Source organism: Xyrauchen texanus, chromosome 4, assembly GCF_025860055.1.
Source record: "Xyrauchen texanus isolate HMW12.3.18 chromosome 4, RBS_HiC_50CHRs, whole genome shotgun sequence".
In the NCBI taxonomy this organism is placed as follows: domain Eukaryota; kingdom Metazoa; phylum Chordata; class Actinopteri; order Cypriniformes; family Catostomidae; genus Xyrauchen; species Xyrauchen texanus.
Genome location: NC_068279.1, coordinates 12787627 through 12804380, shown reverse-complemented (window position 1 = coordinate 12804380; position 16754 = coordinate 12787627). Strand labels below are relative to the sequence as shown.

The following is a 16754-nucleotide window of genomic DNA, read 5'->3' as shown; positions in this document are numbered from 1 at the left end:
GATGCATAGCTTGCGAATCCTTCCGGGCCTCAGTGAAGCGTTCAGTGAATTTTTTTACCGCTGATCCGAACAGGCCGCTTGGAGCGATAGGCACGTCAAGGAATGGCGCCTTATCCGCATCCTTCATCTCCATTAGCGTCAGCCACAGATGGCGCTCAAGGACAGTCAAATTAGCCATGGCCCGGCCGATGGATTGGGCGGTGGCCTTCGTGGCTCGCAGGGCTACGTCAGTGGCGCTGCGCAGGTCCTTGAAAGCTTCAGGTTCAGGTCCAGACTCGTCCATGGTGCGGAGAAGTTTGGCCTGGTAAACTTGTAAAACCGCCATTGAATGAAGCGCTGATGCAGCTTGGCCGGCGGCGGCGTATGCACGACCAGCGAGAGCTGAGGTGGATCTGCAGGTCTTCGAGGGATGAGAAGCTTTGGCTTTCCATCCGGCGGTGGAGGGTGGGCACAGATGGTTGGCCACAGCCTCCTCGAGGGGCGGAGTTCCCTTGTAGCCTCTTTCTCTTGCGCCGTCCACTGAGGAGAGCGAGGAAGAAAAAGAAGGCTTCAGGCGAGCAGATTGCGGGGCTTTCCACGACTTTGTGAGTTCGTCGTGCACTTCGGGGAAGAAAGGAGAGGGTCTCTGTCGAGGGGCCTGCTGGCGCCCCTGCAGGAACCACTCGTCCAGCCGGCTGCGGGCGGGCCCGAGGTCTTCTACGGCTTTGGACAGGATGCGGACGATCTCAGAGTCCATGCTGGTGCCTGTGCTCGTGTCCGCTGATGTCGATGGCGCGGGGTCGAAACTCGAGCCCGGCCAGTCGTCGGATGCAGCGTCAATAGAGAGGCTGTCATCCTTTTCATCGTCGTCCCCTGACGCGCCGAACGAGACGAGACCCACCGCTCTGCTGGAGGGGTGCTGGTCCGTCTTCATAAAATGGACTGGCGGCGGGGAGATCTCAGGCAGCGGTGAAGCACGCGGGGACTGGGCCGGCGTGACGTCACCGAAGTCTATGTGCTCTGGCAGCCTCTGTGAGTGGCGCTTTTTCCTGCGCGGCTCGAACGGAGGGGGCGGCAGCACGGTGGAAGCAGGCTCGATTGCGGCGAAAGTGGCAAAGCGAGCGCGCAGCTCGGCGAGGCCCAGGGAGTCACATTCGGGGCATCCGCCCTGAATGAGAGCAGCTTCTGCGTTGTCCGGTCCCAGGCAGCGAGTGCAAATGATGTGACGATCCCCATCAGGAAGAGGGCCTCTGCACGAGGCGCAGGCTGAAGGCATTTGTAACAACGCCTTGAAAAAATTGCTCTTTTACTAATCAAAAGCGTCGCAGGGGCGAGCGCTTACAGTAAAGGATATAGCGTTGCGCGCCGGATGGCGTAGCAGAAGGCTTCGAAGGCGGCTTCGAAGGCGGCTGAAGATGCCGGCGTCCTCTTAGCGGTCCTGCTGTAGGCTTTTTGACGGCGGGCGAAAGACTCCAACAATCCGGAGAATCCAGCGAAGAGAAGGTCTTTGCTGAAGGAGATTAAATCTAAAGGAACTCGCATGACGGGGTGCCCATTATATAGCCTGGCTATGCTAATTTCGGCGGGCTCTGAGCGCGCGAACGCGAGGCGCGCGCCCATTGGTTGCACGTTCAGAGTCGCCCCGTCATTGGTTCGAGCAGTTGCCGCAGCACAGCCAATGACCGAGCTGCCTCGCTCATTACTGTCTGCTGTGCAGCTGCAATGCGTTTTACATAAAAACTTCAATATTTCTCGAGAAACAGAGTTTACCCATAGCGTAAGCTACTTACGCAATAGGAGAGACCTCTCGATAGGGAACATGGTTTTACTACAACATTACTGTAGTATCCATGCATGGTAACTTATTTTTATTAATAGTAACCATATATTAATATCTATGGTTAATTTTGAGGTTTTATATGTGGCTTATACTAACTCATTTTTAAAAGGTAAACAAAGCAGCCTAATATTTTCTGTTTAGGCCCATAAATATATATATATATAAAATTATAATAAAGTTACTAATTTTATCCAAAGAATTCGTAAAATTTCAATTTAATAGAGGTATCGGTATTCAAAAAGTACCTGGTATCTTATCGAAAAGGAAATAAGTGGTATTGCACATCCCTACTGTGAAAACGGATATATCTGAAAATGATGACGTATTTGTTGTCATGTGACTCAGTCATGTGATCTCTCCAACCAAAACAATCAAGATGGCGGCCTGTGAAATAGCGGCGCTTTTGTACTTGATACTCACTCCGATAGCGTTGTTAAAAAATAAATGTTACTTTGTACAACCATCACATTGCGTTCCTTCAAAGGCGAAGGGACGTTTACTCGGAATTGGTGTCCGGCGACGGAATACGAGGACAATTGCGTTTCAGCATGCGCAGTAACATTTAAGCGTTTTCATACGTATCAGTGTGGACGAGCAACTTTCGGAAAACGCTACTGTGGACTGAGAGCGTTTTGAAATGTATCCGGATTCATGTAGATACAGCAAATCCCTGTATTTGTATTTATTTCACCTCTAGAGACCGCTGTTTGGTAGAACCAAGCCGCTTTAACGAAACGGCCACAGGGGACCTGGAGGAATTTCTTTTTTTGGTGTAAGTTTGTATGTATACATGTTCACATGTATTGTATGTATCTGTGCAGTTTGCCATGGTGGAAGTGGCTGTAACGTTCATCATGGATGGTTTTGGAAAGAAAATGTTGCGAGTTTTTAAGAGGAAGGAGCTGATTGTTCTGGCAGTGTGCAGTTTTGGCTTTCTGCTGGGGATTCCTCACATTACCAGGGTAAACAAACTCTAGTTTCAACTTGTATACATTTTTTGTATTCTTGCGGTTTAGATTTTACTTGGATAAATTGAACACTTGACCTAAATAAACAGAAGTGATTGTGATTGAATAAGAAAACGAACCCTGATTTCAAGATTAATGATACAATTTGTGTTTGTTTGTGAGTACAGGGTGGGATCTATGTGTTTCAGCTGATGGATCACTACACAGCAGTGGTATCACTGATGTTTCTAGCATTCTTCGAGGTGCTCGCTGTAACTGTTATATTTGGTAAACATCACAGTTTCTTCACAGTAGATCATTGATTACTGCCATGTTGCCACTTTATTGCTGATCCTGTTTAAATATGATGTCATGCTTTTCCATTTCACTTATTTTCTGTTCTTCTCTCTCTCTCTCTCTCTCTCTCATGCAGGAGTAAAACGACTCAGCGTAATGGTGGAGAAAATGTTGGGAAAGAAACCAAATTTGTTCTTCCGTGTGTGCTGGCAGTTCCTGTCACCCATGCTTGTACTGGTGAGAAGAAAACCAGCAACCATACCACACTAAAGGGTTAATGGAGTGATCCTATACTCTATCAGTGTTGGGGAATAACAAACTAAAAGGAGTGATGATACAAATGTCTTTTTTTTTTCTTTTTTTTTTTTAGAAGTGTGGCAGCATCCAAAATTAGCTGATTACTGGTTATTTCTACTGACTACCTTCCTAGCACTGATATTTATAATTATGTGAATGTACAGTATCTGTTTACGTTATGTTAATTTGATAAGAACAGAAATGTTCTGATGGGAAATTCATATTTATTTCAAAGAGAAATTTAGGAGAAATGTACATTTATAATGGAGCATCTTCTCTCTTTCTGCAGGGTATTCTGATCTCCAGTATTTTTCAGTATACTCCGGCTCGATACGGTAAGTCGTACACATACCCGCTGTGGGCAGAAGTGATGGGCTGGTTCATCTCTCTTGTCTCCATCATCTGGATCCCACTGGGGGCTCTACATGAGCTCTGGACCACCAAAGGATCTCTGCTGCAGGTATGTACAATGCATTCACTCACATTATTTAAAAACATGTCTTGGTTCTCTATGCCAAAATTAACCTAATGTCTCTCTCTCTCTCACTCTCTCACTCACGCAGAGGTTGAAAATATCCTTAACTCCAACTGTAGATCTGGAGTGTGTCTCTGAGAAACCATCTGCAGAGTCCATTGCATTGTTTACTACTTCTTAGACACCGGCGAGTGTGTGTATACTTCAATGTGTTTACCCATTATAGATAAAGATTAGCTTGGCTTGAATTGTAAAAATATTTGACATATTAAGCATTTATATTCTGTGTAATGTATTTGAGATGTATGCTGAAACACACTATCATAATGGTCTCAGAATTTTTTTTTACATGTTTCATTATTTGATCTCATAATTAAGAAGGCTGTTAAACAGCTTAATAATGTTCAAAAGAGAACTATTTTTAATGTCAGACATTAGAGCTTGAATGCATGTTGGCAAGATGTGGTTGACTTCTCAATATTTAAGCTTTTTAGTCTACTAAAATTAGATGTAATATATCTTTTGATACACTTTGTTGAATGATTTAAAAAAACAGAAATTATGTTTATATTGTTAGGGACAAATTACTTGATTTGCAAAACATAATTTTAAAATGTTTGGTGCCACTGCACCGTCAAACGCCTTCACAGAACAAGAATGCTTCCATGAAATTATTAAATTCCAAGTTCTCAAATGTCACCATCACATTGTGGATACATAAATATGCACTCTCACAGGCATTCAGATTCTATAGATTATAGAAAAGTGAGAAATGCAGGAAAGCTGTTTTTTGAGTTCCGCTGAAACCGTTAATTGTATTCACAGAGGACCAAGCTGACATATACTAGTATAAATGAATTAAAAATCACCTTTAAAACTGACCACTATTTACTTTTGCCCTTACTCAGCTGCTTGGACCATTAATATGGCACAAATTAAAGCATATTTAAATGTTTAAGTGGCAAAAACAACCAAATCATTAAGTTTGCCAGACACCCCTAATTTTGTGGAAAATTAGAGAAAAAGTAAAGGGCTGAAAATAAAAAAGTGTGTGTGGCCTTAAGAGTAAGCAGAGATGTGACTGAAATCAAAGTTTACATTTACAACAGCTCCTTTGATATATGTCTTTAATTTGAGATTATGCAATTTAAAGAAAAAAAAGTATCTTTAGTTATTTTATTTTTTTCCAGAAAGAAATAGCCCAAATTGATATCAAAATGTTTGCTGACACCAAAATGAGAGAAGCACATATTTATTTAGAATTTCTTTGGCATAGAAGTATTAACCTAGAAATAGAAAAGTTATACCGACGTGATTACAAAAGAGCAAATTAGATAGATCTACAGATTACATACAGATAGATCACTAAAAATGGTTTACAAATTGGAAAATTTACAATTTGGGATTATTCAAAAAGACTACATGTTTTAACATAAACTATTACAACATATTTGAATACATATTTTTATTGTGTCATACAATCACAGCTGTTGAGCTGAAGTCTGTCCTTGTGACTTCAAAAAACACTGCTATTCTTTTTATTTTACTAGAAGACTAGTCATTTTTGTATTCATATTGTCATGTATCATCTTTTTTCTGTGTGTTATCTCTGTTTAAATGAATACTTATTTATTTAACTTTTTCATTTTCATTAGTTTTGTTTTCCAAGAACAACATATAGTACAGATTTACAACGTGATCATTTATATTCAAACAGTTTAGCTTTGCTGTGTTTAATAAGTTCTGTTGTGTATTTTCTGATTGTCTATGAAGTTGAGATAAAGCCTTTTTTATATTTAAACTGTTTTTGTTTTGACAGGCAGTTTTCTAAGCAATAAGTGGTCTCATTGAAATAAAAGCCATTGTTTTGTCATTTGCTGATTTATTTAGCTTCTGTGTCTTCAATTCTGATCAAATGTGTATTTCCAGATGATTAAGAGCAGTACTGCAATTTCACCACACGATGTCACCCTAGCACAGCTACTGAAACTAAGTCATTTATTTGTCACGTACACACATGGTGCATAGGCAGTGAAATGCTTTCCCTGCAACTGTGCTTATTTGCATTTTCAAATTTAAACAAACTTAGAACCAGAAAGAAGTATAAGAGCAAAGTTCAAGATGTAAAATCAGGCAAGAAGAGCAGAGGGGGGTGGGGATTTCACTTAGGGCCCCATACACTCAGAAATGGCCCTGCTCCTTAGACACACATTTTAAATATAATGTGAAAAAGCTCACTGACATTCAATGTGGCACTGTCATAGGATGTAACCAGTCAATTGTTTTTGTTTAGTTTTTTGTGGAAGAACATCACTGGCCTGCAGAAAACCCAGATCTGAAACCAAATGAACACTAACTTCCATTTGGAAGCCCCATCACCCTATATCAGTGTCTGATCTCACTAAGGCCCTTGTGTCTGAATGAAAGCAAATCCTTGCATCCATGTTAAAATATTTAGTGGAAAGCCTTCCCAGAAGAGTGGAAGCTGTTATAGCAGTAAAAGGAGGACCAACTCAATACAAGAACATATGGGTATGGTGTTTGAGTGTTAACATACTTTTGGCCATGTAGTGTATCTGTGTATGTGTGCATATTTGTAAAATAAATATATGTAAATATAAGTGAAGTTTTTGCAAACATACTTTTATTTTAATGAAAGAGAAATGCTATGGCAACAGGCCTAGCTCCATTAGGGTGACCTTGAGCTTGACCCACCTTGGTAACCAAATCCCCACCCTTCTGTCCAACAGTCTGGACCACCCAGAGGGACCTATGGTGTGCCATAAGTTAGACTCATTGACTTAAAGGTGCACTCAGTAATTTTTTCCCCATTAAAAATGTTAGAAGTTTATTGTAATTTTGAAACATGTATAAAATCATGCCCACTCACATTTCAGTATCTTTATAAAAGCTGTTTTATTCTGGGGTAGGGGCACCTTCATGGGGGCTGCCATTTTTGAATCACATGACCAGCTGAATTCTACTCACTTAATCTTGTCTTGTTATCAGACACTATCAATCTTGGATTAAATTAATTATGGCTGACTGTGAATGGGTCATTCCTGGGAATTGGTAATATTTCAGCTTGGGAGAAAACATTTTCAGACTATATCTGATAAATTATCTGATTATTCCTGAAAAATTAGGCACATATTAAAAATCCAACAAATTGTATTTTCCCACATAAGGCATCAAAACCCTTTTATTATTTCCTATTTTTTTCTGATTTGGATACCTTCTTTCTCAACCCCGTCTCGGACATAATGGTAATTAATGATATTTTAATCCATAAATATATATAGAATGTATTATTATCATGGATGATATGTGGTCTTCTGATGATGATGGTGGCGTGGTGGGCTAAAACACATAACTGTTAATCAGAAAGACTGTTCGATCCCAACGGCCGCCACCATTGTGTCCTTGAGCAAGGCACTTAACTCCAGGTTGCTCCGAGGGGATTGTCCCTGTAATAAGTGCACTGTAAGTCACTTTGGATAAAAGCATCTGCCAAATGCGTAAATGTAAACCACATGAGGAACAGTGTCAGAATGAGGAACAATAATGTCACATATATTTATGGGCTGAAAATGGTTGGTGTGACGGGGTTGAGTTCAGACTGAGGGACAAACCTTTACAGCCTGGTTTTTATTTTTAATTTCATTATTTTGTAATGAAGATTATTTTAATGCAATAATTATTTTAAATAATTATAATGGACACATCAACAACTTGTAAAAAAGCTTTCAATATTTTATTTTCGTGATCCACCTCTTTATAAGGTCAGGGGGACTGAAATATTACAGAATCCCAGGAATTACCCATAGTGAATTTCTACAATGACATCTGTAACTGAAAAATATGGATTTGAAATGTTGCGTCATCCGCACCACTAGGTGTCACTGTGAATCCAAGATGACACAAACAGAGTTACTGAGTGCACCTTAAAATCAAAGTTTTTTAATTATGTCAGATTACAATAAGCACAAGTGGTACATTATTTAGTGTGGTAACTTCATCCTGTAGATCAATAGAATTTTCAAGCATTTCCTGTGTCAATGTATAAATAAAGCAGAAAGAGGAAGTACTAATAGAAGGAAGTTGAGATTGCTGTTGTGATGGCAGATCAATACACTCTCTCAGTGCAAAAGCAGGCTGGGTGCCACCACAGTGTCTCATTTATAGCCAGCAGCAGATCAATACACTGCAGCCTGCGGCAGAGCAGTGCCTCTGTGGGAGTGACATGCCACACTGCTGTTAGCTGAACTGTGTTTGTGTGTGGGGGTTTAGGTACAGAGACAGGGATGATTGTATGTATGTGTGTTTTTGGGACAGGAAAAGGCAAAATACTTGAATGTATGTGTGAACCTATATTTGTGTGTCAAGTAAGGTTTTACCAACATTTTTATTAAAAGAATAGTTCACTTAAAAAAATTTAATTCTCTCATCATTTGCTCATCCTCATGCCATCCCAGATGTGTACAACTTTCTTCTGCTGAACACGGATAGATTTTTTTACCCCAAAACAATCAGATCACTTGATAAGACATGGATTTTACCACTGGAGTCGTACAGATTACTTTTATGCTGCCTTTATGTGCTTTTTGGAACTTCAACGTTTTGGTCACCATTCACTTGCATTGTATGGACCTACAGAGCTGGTAAAAAAAAATCTAAAATCTTTGTTTGTGTTCTGCAGAAGACAGAAAGTCATACACATCTGCATAACAGTGATTAAATGACGATTTGAAATTTATGACCATACATTTTCATTTTTGGGTGAACTATTCCTTTAAGTTCGTTTCCACCATCGGGCCGAAAAAAACGGTTCTGAACCGTTAGAACCAATAGTGAAAAAGCACTTATGGTGAAACCAAAAGTCCCCACAAGGATAGTGAAACCTGAAATCTCCTAAATTGTGCAAAAGGCATTCTGAAAATGTACAAATACCGAAGTCGTAGGGTTAGGGGTTTTAAAAGTCAAAAGTCAATGGAAAGTCCCTAACATAACTGAATAACAAACGTGTGTGCTTATCTATATTTCTTGACCTATTGTTGTAAAAGTAAGCCCAACCAAATAAAATTTGCCTTTGGGGACATAGGGGCACATTCTCAACTGGAAAACTGCAACAGAATCAGAATGAGCTTTATTCAACACAAGGAAAGGGTTATGGTGACAGAAGCTTCCTGTGCAAAGAGAATGCCACCATATATACATACATACAAACAGAAATATATGCATATAGTGACATAAAAAAAATTATTATTTAATGATTTATTATTATAAATAAAATAATTTAACGAGGTATGATATGCAATTTGTAACTTCATAAATAAAAAGTATATATTTGTTTTCATTCTAAAAGTGGAAAAAGCTTTTTATCAGTAGGTTTAGCTTTGGCTAAGGCTTAGTTTTAAGTTTATTAGCAATAATTAGATTTATATAATAATTATTGAAATATTGTATGTCCCCATTTAGATAGCTAAGTAAATGTGTGAGTATGTGTGTGCTTGTATAACAGAGAATGCATGGGCTTTCGATCTGTATTTGGCATAGGGAATTTATATCTTTGTGACCCGACTGGACCCGGTGCAATGAGAGAGGAGCTTAGCTCTTTGGAGAGCTGCCCTAGGCATGGATGACCTCTTGGAGACCTCTGTCTGGCCCCTAACTGACCTTTGGGGTACCTTTGCAAATGTACCCCAGCCAGATCTGACTTCTCTTTCTGTTCCCCATGGGAGAGCGCAGGTGCAATTTAATGTATCACACTCAGAGTCGCTGCTGGGGTAGATTCACTTGCAGTGAAAGGGGAAATCAACCATAAAGGGAAATGAAGACACATGTCCCTCTCTTCCTTTCCACACACGTGCGTGCGCGCTCACACACACACACACACACACACACACACACACACACACACACACACACACACACACACACACACACACACACACAGGCTTTTCTGATAGAAAAAATAACATCCAGTGTTGTAAGTATTTACATTGACTTTACATAACTGACTTCACATAACCACGAATGTTGACTTATTGTGAAGCCGCAACTGTAGCTATGCTCATAATTGTTTAACTCAAGGCCATTTGTTCAGTATTAGTCAAATGCTGGACATCTATGCAAGACTGAACGTCTGATACTGCATGATAGAAAAATTACAAATGAAATCTCTTTAATATCTCAATTGATTCTTTAGGATAGCAATAATATATTATTATAATTAGAGTGCAAATACTAAAGACTTTAGCTTAAAGTCAACATTTTAAAGGAATATTCTGTGTTTAATACAAGCTTAGCCTAATCGACAGCATTTGTGGCATATTATTGATTACTACGAAAAATGATTTTGACTCATCTATAAAAAAAAAAAAAAAGCAAAAATCGTGATTATAGTGAGGCACAATGGAAGTGAATGGGGCCAATCCTTAAACATTAAAGTACTCACTGTTTCAAAAGTATAGCCACAATACGTAAACAATATGCATGTAAACATGATTTTAGTGTGATAAAATCACTTACTAACCTTTTCTGTCTGAAGTTATTTCCAATTTTACAATTTGTTACTATGAAGATGTAACACTAAATCTATAAAACAACGGTAAAATGACGATTTAAACCATTTAACGGAAGATTTGATGCAAGTACTTTTATGAAATTATATTCTTCACATTTCTGTCTTTAAATCTTCCAAAAATTGGCCCCATTCCATTGCAAGCTGCTTAACTTTTCAATTAAATTTTTCTGATAATCAACATTGTCACAAATGCTGTCACTTGAGCTTAACTTGTATAGAAACCCGAAATATTTCTTTTATGCTCCTCCCTGGTCTAATTGTGCACAATTCTTCAGTGCATGTTATTCCATGTAAAACGAAAGTTTATCTTCATAATCTTTTCTAAAAATGGAATAACTTCTCCAAAACCACTTTCCTTTTCTGCCGACATCATCAAGCACCCTTATTTTTTAACCCATCCCCTCCAACCACCTGTCATGTACAGGCAGGGTTGGGGAGTAACGACATGTAACGGGATTCCGTATTTAAAATACAAAATATAAGTAACTGTATTCCATTACAGTTACAATTTTAATAATTGGTAATTAGAATACAGTTACATTCAAAAAGTATTATGATAACTGAAGAGATTACTTTGCATTTTATTGTCATTTGTTTCATTTAATATTTAGTCCTTGAAGATGTAAAACATTTATACATATAAATGATGTGATCCAAAGTGCATTTGAACAGCGGTGAAACACTTTCTTATGATGTGTTTGTTACATTCATAAGAGCAGACAGAGAAGTAAGTTTGAAGTAAGTTTGGAGCAGAAGAAATAGAAATACCTTGTGTAAATTGTCAGATTTACGCTAAACTATAATGCTATTTCTAGCCATTTTACATGCACGTGTTACCAGACACGATCATATTTTTTTATCAAGAAAAATACGTTGGATCATAATTTCTTTTTTTCTAGTAAGACCTTTAATATTAGGGCAAAAATCTTATTCTTGATAATATGTTTTATTTCTTTTTTTGTATATTTGATTTATCTGGTTTTAGAAACAACACTGCATAATTAAGATATTTAGGTTTGTCAGAGAATGTATTTTTAACGTGTGTATTTTGTCTTAATGTACTGGCAGAGTTTTTATTGTCAAATCTACCAGTGCTGAAGAAATAATCCAAAGTATTTAGAATACGTTACTGACCTTGAGTAATCTACGTTACAAACTACATTTTCAGCATGTATTCTGTAATCTGTAGTTGAATACATTTAAAAAGTAACCCTCCCAACCCTGTGTACAGGTCAAACAGTAACAGACTATCTTCTAGAGATAAACCAAGTCCCGCCCTACAGTTTTGGTCTCATTGAATATCATGTTTCACGCAAAGTAAAATGGATGACAACTGGTGGATCATGTTCACCGAAATCTCCTGCTTCTCAGATGCTTCTCAGATGTTTCTCCTGAGAAAAAGGAGTGAAAAATCACCTTCAGAGATCTCAACAATGTCTCACACTGTGCTCAGATTCGCCAAGATACTGAAGTCTGCAATCAAAATTCTAAAGCTTTCAATTTGATCTCAAAGATTTCTCATACAATTCTTTCCAGACCAAATGATCTGAGTTAGGCTTTCCACATTTATTTCATAACTCTATACTCTCACTGTGTCAACAATTGTCTTATTTGTCACAGGTTCAATAAAAGATACGCTCAATCGACGGTATTTGTGGCATCATTTGCTTACCATAAATATATATTTGGACTCGTCCCTCTTTTTCTTTAAAAAAGAAAAAATCTGGGTTACAGTGAGGCACCTACAATGGAAGTGAATGGGGCCAATCCGTAAAAGTTTAAATACGCACTATTTCAAAAGTATAGCCACAAGACATAAACAATATGTGTGTTAACATGATATTAGTGTGATAAAATCACTTACTAACCTTTTCTATGTAAAGTTATAGCCAATTTTACAACTTCATTGCATGACGATGTAATGTCAACAAACCCTAAAATGACAGCAAAAATGACCATTTAACTGTACAGATCAAATAATGCATGACTTTTAACAGAAGAATTAATGTAAGTGCCTTTGTAAACTCATAAGCCATCTACTGTATATATAAAATAGGAAAAGAAGAGGCAGCTGTGTTAGTTTTAGCAGCTGAGTGTACACACTCTGCCAATCTTTATTTTTGCATGTCTTAGGGTTTGCTTTGGGGGCAGCCTGAATGTTTGTGTAATGAAGCTGTGTCTGAAAATGACAGGGACGAATGAGAGCAGCTCAGCTCAGAGCACAGAGAGAGGGAGATATAGAAAGACATTAAAGATAAAAAAAAAAAAAAACATGTCTGAACATACACACCCACTCAGTCACCTTTGGCCTTACTTTTCATTCTGGTGCCAGACATTTGTCTGTGTCTTTTTCATATCCGTTACTTGAGCAGATAGATTCTAGACCATCTTTCTTCAGTCTCTAACAGACTGTTGATGCGGATATGGCTGCATATCTATTGACTGTTTTGGACAGGGTGTAGAATGGAGTTCAGGGCTTGATGTGGTACCACAAACAGGTATGGATGGACTGCATACTCCAAAAAGTTTTTTTTTCTTTTTTTTTTTGCAGCTAACTCAATTTAAATGAGCTAATACAACACAATTCTTCAACATTTTCAACATTTCAATTTACATTTAGTTTATTGTGTGCAATCTATTAAAATATGTAAACGACAGGGGTCTGTTTAGCTGAGCGAGTATTGACGCTGACTACCACCCCTGGAGTCACAAGTTCGAATCCAGGGCGTGTTGAGTGACTCCAGCCAGGTCTCCTAAGCAACCAAATTGGCCTGGTTGCTAGGCAGGGTAGAGTCACATGGGGTAACCTCCTCGTGGTCACGATTAGGGGTTCTCGCTCTCGATGGGTGTGTGGTAAGTTGTGCTTGGATCGTGGAGAATAGCATGAGCCTCCACATGCTTTGGGTCTCCGCAGTGTCATGCACAGCGAGCCACATGATAAGATGCGTGGATTGACGGTCTCAGAATCCTTGTTGGACTCCAGCCATGCAGGACTTGTTGAATCCACCCGGACTGAGGTGACCACGCAACCACGAGAACCTACTAAGTAGTGATTATTAGGCATCGTAAATTGGGAGAAAAGAGGATAACAAAATAATTAAAACATGTAAACAACAAGTTTACTTTTGGACAACAGGAATAATTCCTACTGGTGATTTTTGGAAGGAAATGAGAAGGATCTGTGCAGGTATTGTGAGTTGGATTTTGAGCCTTGTTTTGTATATGAGAAGGAATCTAATCTTTGCAATTAAGCACACACACAAAACCCAGCTGGTTACACTGGATGGCTAAACAGTAAAAACAAACAAAAAAACAGTTATTTTCTGGCAGTAGGGGTGGTGTAAAATGTTGAAAAACAGAAAAGTACTGTTGGATTAAAAACATAGATAAACTGTAAAAAAAACATCTATTACTGTAATTCTACAAGAAATCTCCCTTTAATTTCATGAAAGCTTTTACGTTTAAAATATATTATTTGTTAGAATAGAGTCATAAACCTCTAAAACACAGAATAATTATCTTTAAAAGAATGATAAGAAATGCTTTTTACAGTACAGATCATTACTATTGTTATTACAAAAAATACTGTAAATATAAAACCATTTACACACACACACACACACACACACACACACACACGTTGTGTTTCCATGTTTTATGGGGACTTTCCATAGACATAATGGTTTTTATACTGTACAAACTTTATATTCTATCCCCTAAACCTAACCCTACCCCTAAACCTAACCCTCACAGAAAACCTTCTGCATTTTTACATTTTCAAAAAACATAATTCAGTATGATTTATAAGCTGTTTTCCCTCATGGGGACCGACAAAATGTCCCCACAAGGTCAAAAATTTCGGGTTTTACTATCCTTATGGGGACATTTGGTCCCCACAAAGTGATAAATACACGCTCACACACACACACACACACACACACACACACACACACACACACACACACACACACACACACACACGCAGTAGTGTTTCCATGTTTTATGGGGACTTTCCATAGACATAATGGTTTTTATACTGTACAAACTTTATATTCTATCCCCTAAACCTAACCCTACCCCTAAACCTAACCCTCACAGAAAACATTCTGCATTTTTACATTTTCAAAAAACATAATTTACTATGATTTATAAGCTGTTTTCCTCATGGGGACCGACAAAATGTCCCCACAAGGTCAAAAATTTCGGGTTTTACTATCCTTATGGGGACATTTGGTCCCCACAAAGTGATAAATACACGCTCACACACACACACACACACACACACACACACACACACACACACACACACACACACACACACACACACACCATGTAATTTTACTTTGCAAAAGCCCAGGTTTAAATGAACTGTCTGAAGTGTTGCAAAAAAAAGTTTTTAATGTATTTGCGTTGCTTTGCACATCGCATCACATCACATACAAATGTTAATTAATTCTTTAAATACACAGTAAGTTTATTTTGTTCATTCAGGCCAAATCCTTTTTAACTTTAATACATTGTATTTTGGAATGATAGGGATGCTTTATTTACATGTCATATAAATGGAAGGATGCGTAAAACACAGTTAATAATTTGTTTATTTGAACTCTATGGTTTTACACAGGTATGTTTTTTCATTTTATTTTATTTTATTTGTATTTATTTATTTTTTTACATGAAATGCACTTATTTAACAATACAATCTTTAAATTAATACAAATGCAGTGATAAAGTGAAAGTCAAAATCTGATAAAACATTTTTTTCTCATAGGATAGTCAATACCTGTGAAAGTTTATGTATGTAAAGTAGTGGTTAAGTTATGCAAAATGACAAAATATTTATTTCTTTAGTCATGTGTTTTCTTTCTGTTATCCATTTTTAAATGTATTGTAAAGGGATCAATGGAAAGGAGGAGGCGAGAACCGGCTTTTCAATATAAATAATAGTTTAATGATAAACTTAAAACACAACATAAACACATGACAGACATGTCCGTAAATGATCTCTCTCTCCCGCACGATCCTCTGCAGTCGACCTTTATCCCTCAGAGGCTTGAGGTATAAAAAAAAGCCTTAGCCTAGACCGGGTGTGTAGGATCACGACCCGGCCCCGCCCTCTGCCCTGCCACATTCCTCCCTCGTTCTCTCAGGCTGGGGAGCCCCCAGCATGACGTACATCCTCCCCCCTCTTACCCTGGGGGGAGGGCGTCCCCTAAGCCCCATCTGCTGGCAGGTCATCCCCGTCTACCTGGACGAGGGAGGGGACAAGGGGAGGGAAACAGAAAGAATTAAACTGGGGGGGGTACTTCCTGTAACAGTGTAGTACCCCCCCAAAAAACACTGTAAAAACACCTTAAAAAAAAAGGCAGACCAAGGAGGGCACAAGGGGCAAACAGGCAGTCCAAGGGGGGCACAAAGGGCAAACAAGCAGTCCAAGGGTCGAGAGGCGGAGCCCTGGGAGGCTCGAGAGGCGTAACCCTGGGAGGCTCGAGAGGCGCTGGCTCTGGGACGGTCGAGGCTACAGGCGCTGGCTCTGGGACGGTCGAGGCTACAGGCGCTGGCTCGCTGGCCGTGGCAGGCGTGAGCTCTGGCTCGCTGACCGTGGCAGGCGTGGGCTCTGGCTCGCTGACCATGGCAGGCGGAGACTGGGGAGCAGAAGCCTTTCCTCTTCTCCTCCACCTCCGGGCGGACGAAGCTGGCAACGCTGGCTCTGGGACCGATGAGGCTGGCAACGCTGGCTTTGGGACGGATGAGACTTCCAGCGCGTCGGCCTTGGCAGGCATGGATGTTGGCTCGTTGGCCGTGGCAGGTATGGGCGTTGGCTCGTTGGCCGTGGCAGGCGTGAAGGGACGAGCCATGGAAGGCTGGGGGGTGACCACCGTGGGAGGAGAAGTAAAGCCTTCTTCCACAACACCCACAGTGAACAATAAGCCGCTAACTCGCAGGGTCTCCTCCACGAGTCTCCGGTGGCAACAGCTCCCTTAGCAAACTATTGAGGTTTCCCCTGAAGAACACCACCAAGGAATACTCAGGGAATTCCGCCACATTTGCCAGCTCCAGGAACTCCCAAATGTGATCCTCCACTGGGCGGTCCTCCTGCTTGAGGCAGAGAAGCCTGTAGTTTGCCTGGTGAACTCCATAACGTGGACGGTCGTTCTGTTATGATTCAGACGAGGTGCAGACGAGGAGTGAGGATCTAAATGCAGCTTTTTAATGACAGAGCAAAATGTCAACAGGATAACTAAAAATAAAACAACACAGGGAAAAAACAAAACATCCACGAGGGGAGGGGAAAACAAAACATAAAAATGAAAAACATCCACTGAGAGCACG

The 16754-nt window shown here is 39.6% G+C and overlaps 1 protein-coding gene and 1 long non-coding RNA gene across 3 annotated transcripts in view; both read left to right on the top strand.

Annotated features, from left to right (window-relative positions):
* Positions 1 to 5710, top strand: part of si:ch211-225b11.1 (uncharacterized protein LOC561694 homolog) — a 35651-nt gene extending 29941 nt beyond the window's left edge. The window contains exons 9-13 of the mRNA XM_052119703.1: positions 2641 to 2781; positions 2955 to 3054; positions 3200 to 3300; positions 3650 to 3820; positions 3924 to 5710. Coding sequence (XP_051975663.1) covers positions 2641 to 2781; positions 2955 to 3054; positions 3200 to 3300; positions 3650 to 3820; positions 3924 to 4016 — 606 coding nt within the window. The 3' untranslated portion in view covers positions 4017 to 5710. The remainder of the gene's footprint in view (positions 1 to 2640; positions 2782 to 2954; positions 3055 to 3199; positions 3301 to 3649; positions 3821 to 3923) is intronic.
* The window catches only part of LOC127638347 (uncharacterized), a 91264-nt gene extending 76517 nt beyond the window's left edge, over positions 1 to 14747 (top strand). The window contains exon 2 of one of the 2 annotated variants that reach the window (XR_007969855.1): positions 14614 to 14747. This is a non-coding gene — a long non-coding RNA (uncharacterized LOC127638347). Of the gene's footprint in view, positions 1 to 14269; positions 14403 to 14613 lie in introns of those variants that run through there. The other variant, XR_007969856.1, reaches the window with a different exon arrangement.
* Positions 14748 to 16754: the final 2007 nt, after the last annotated feature.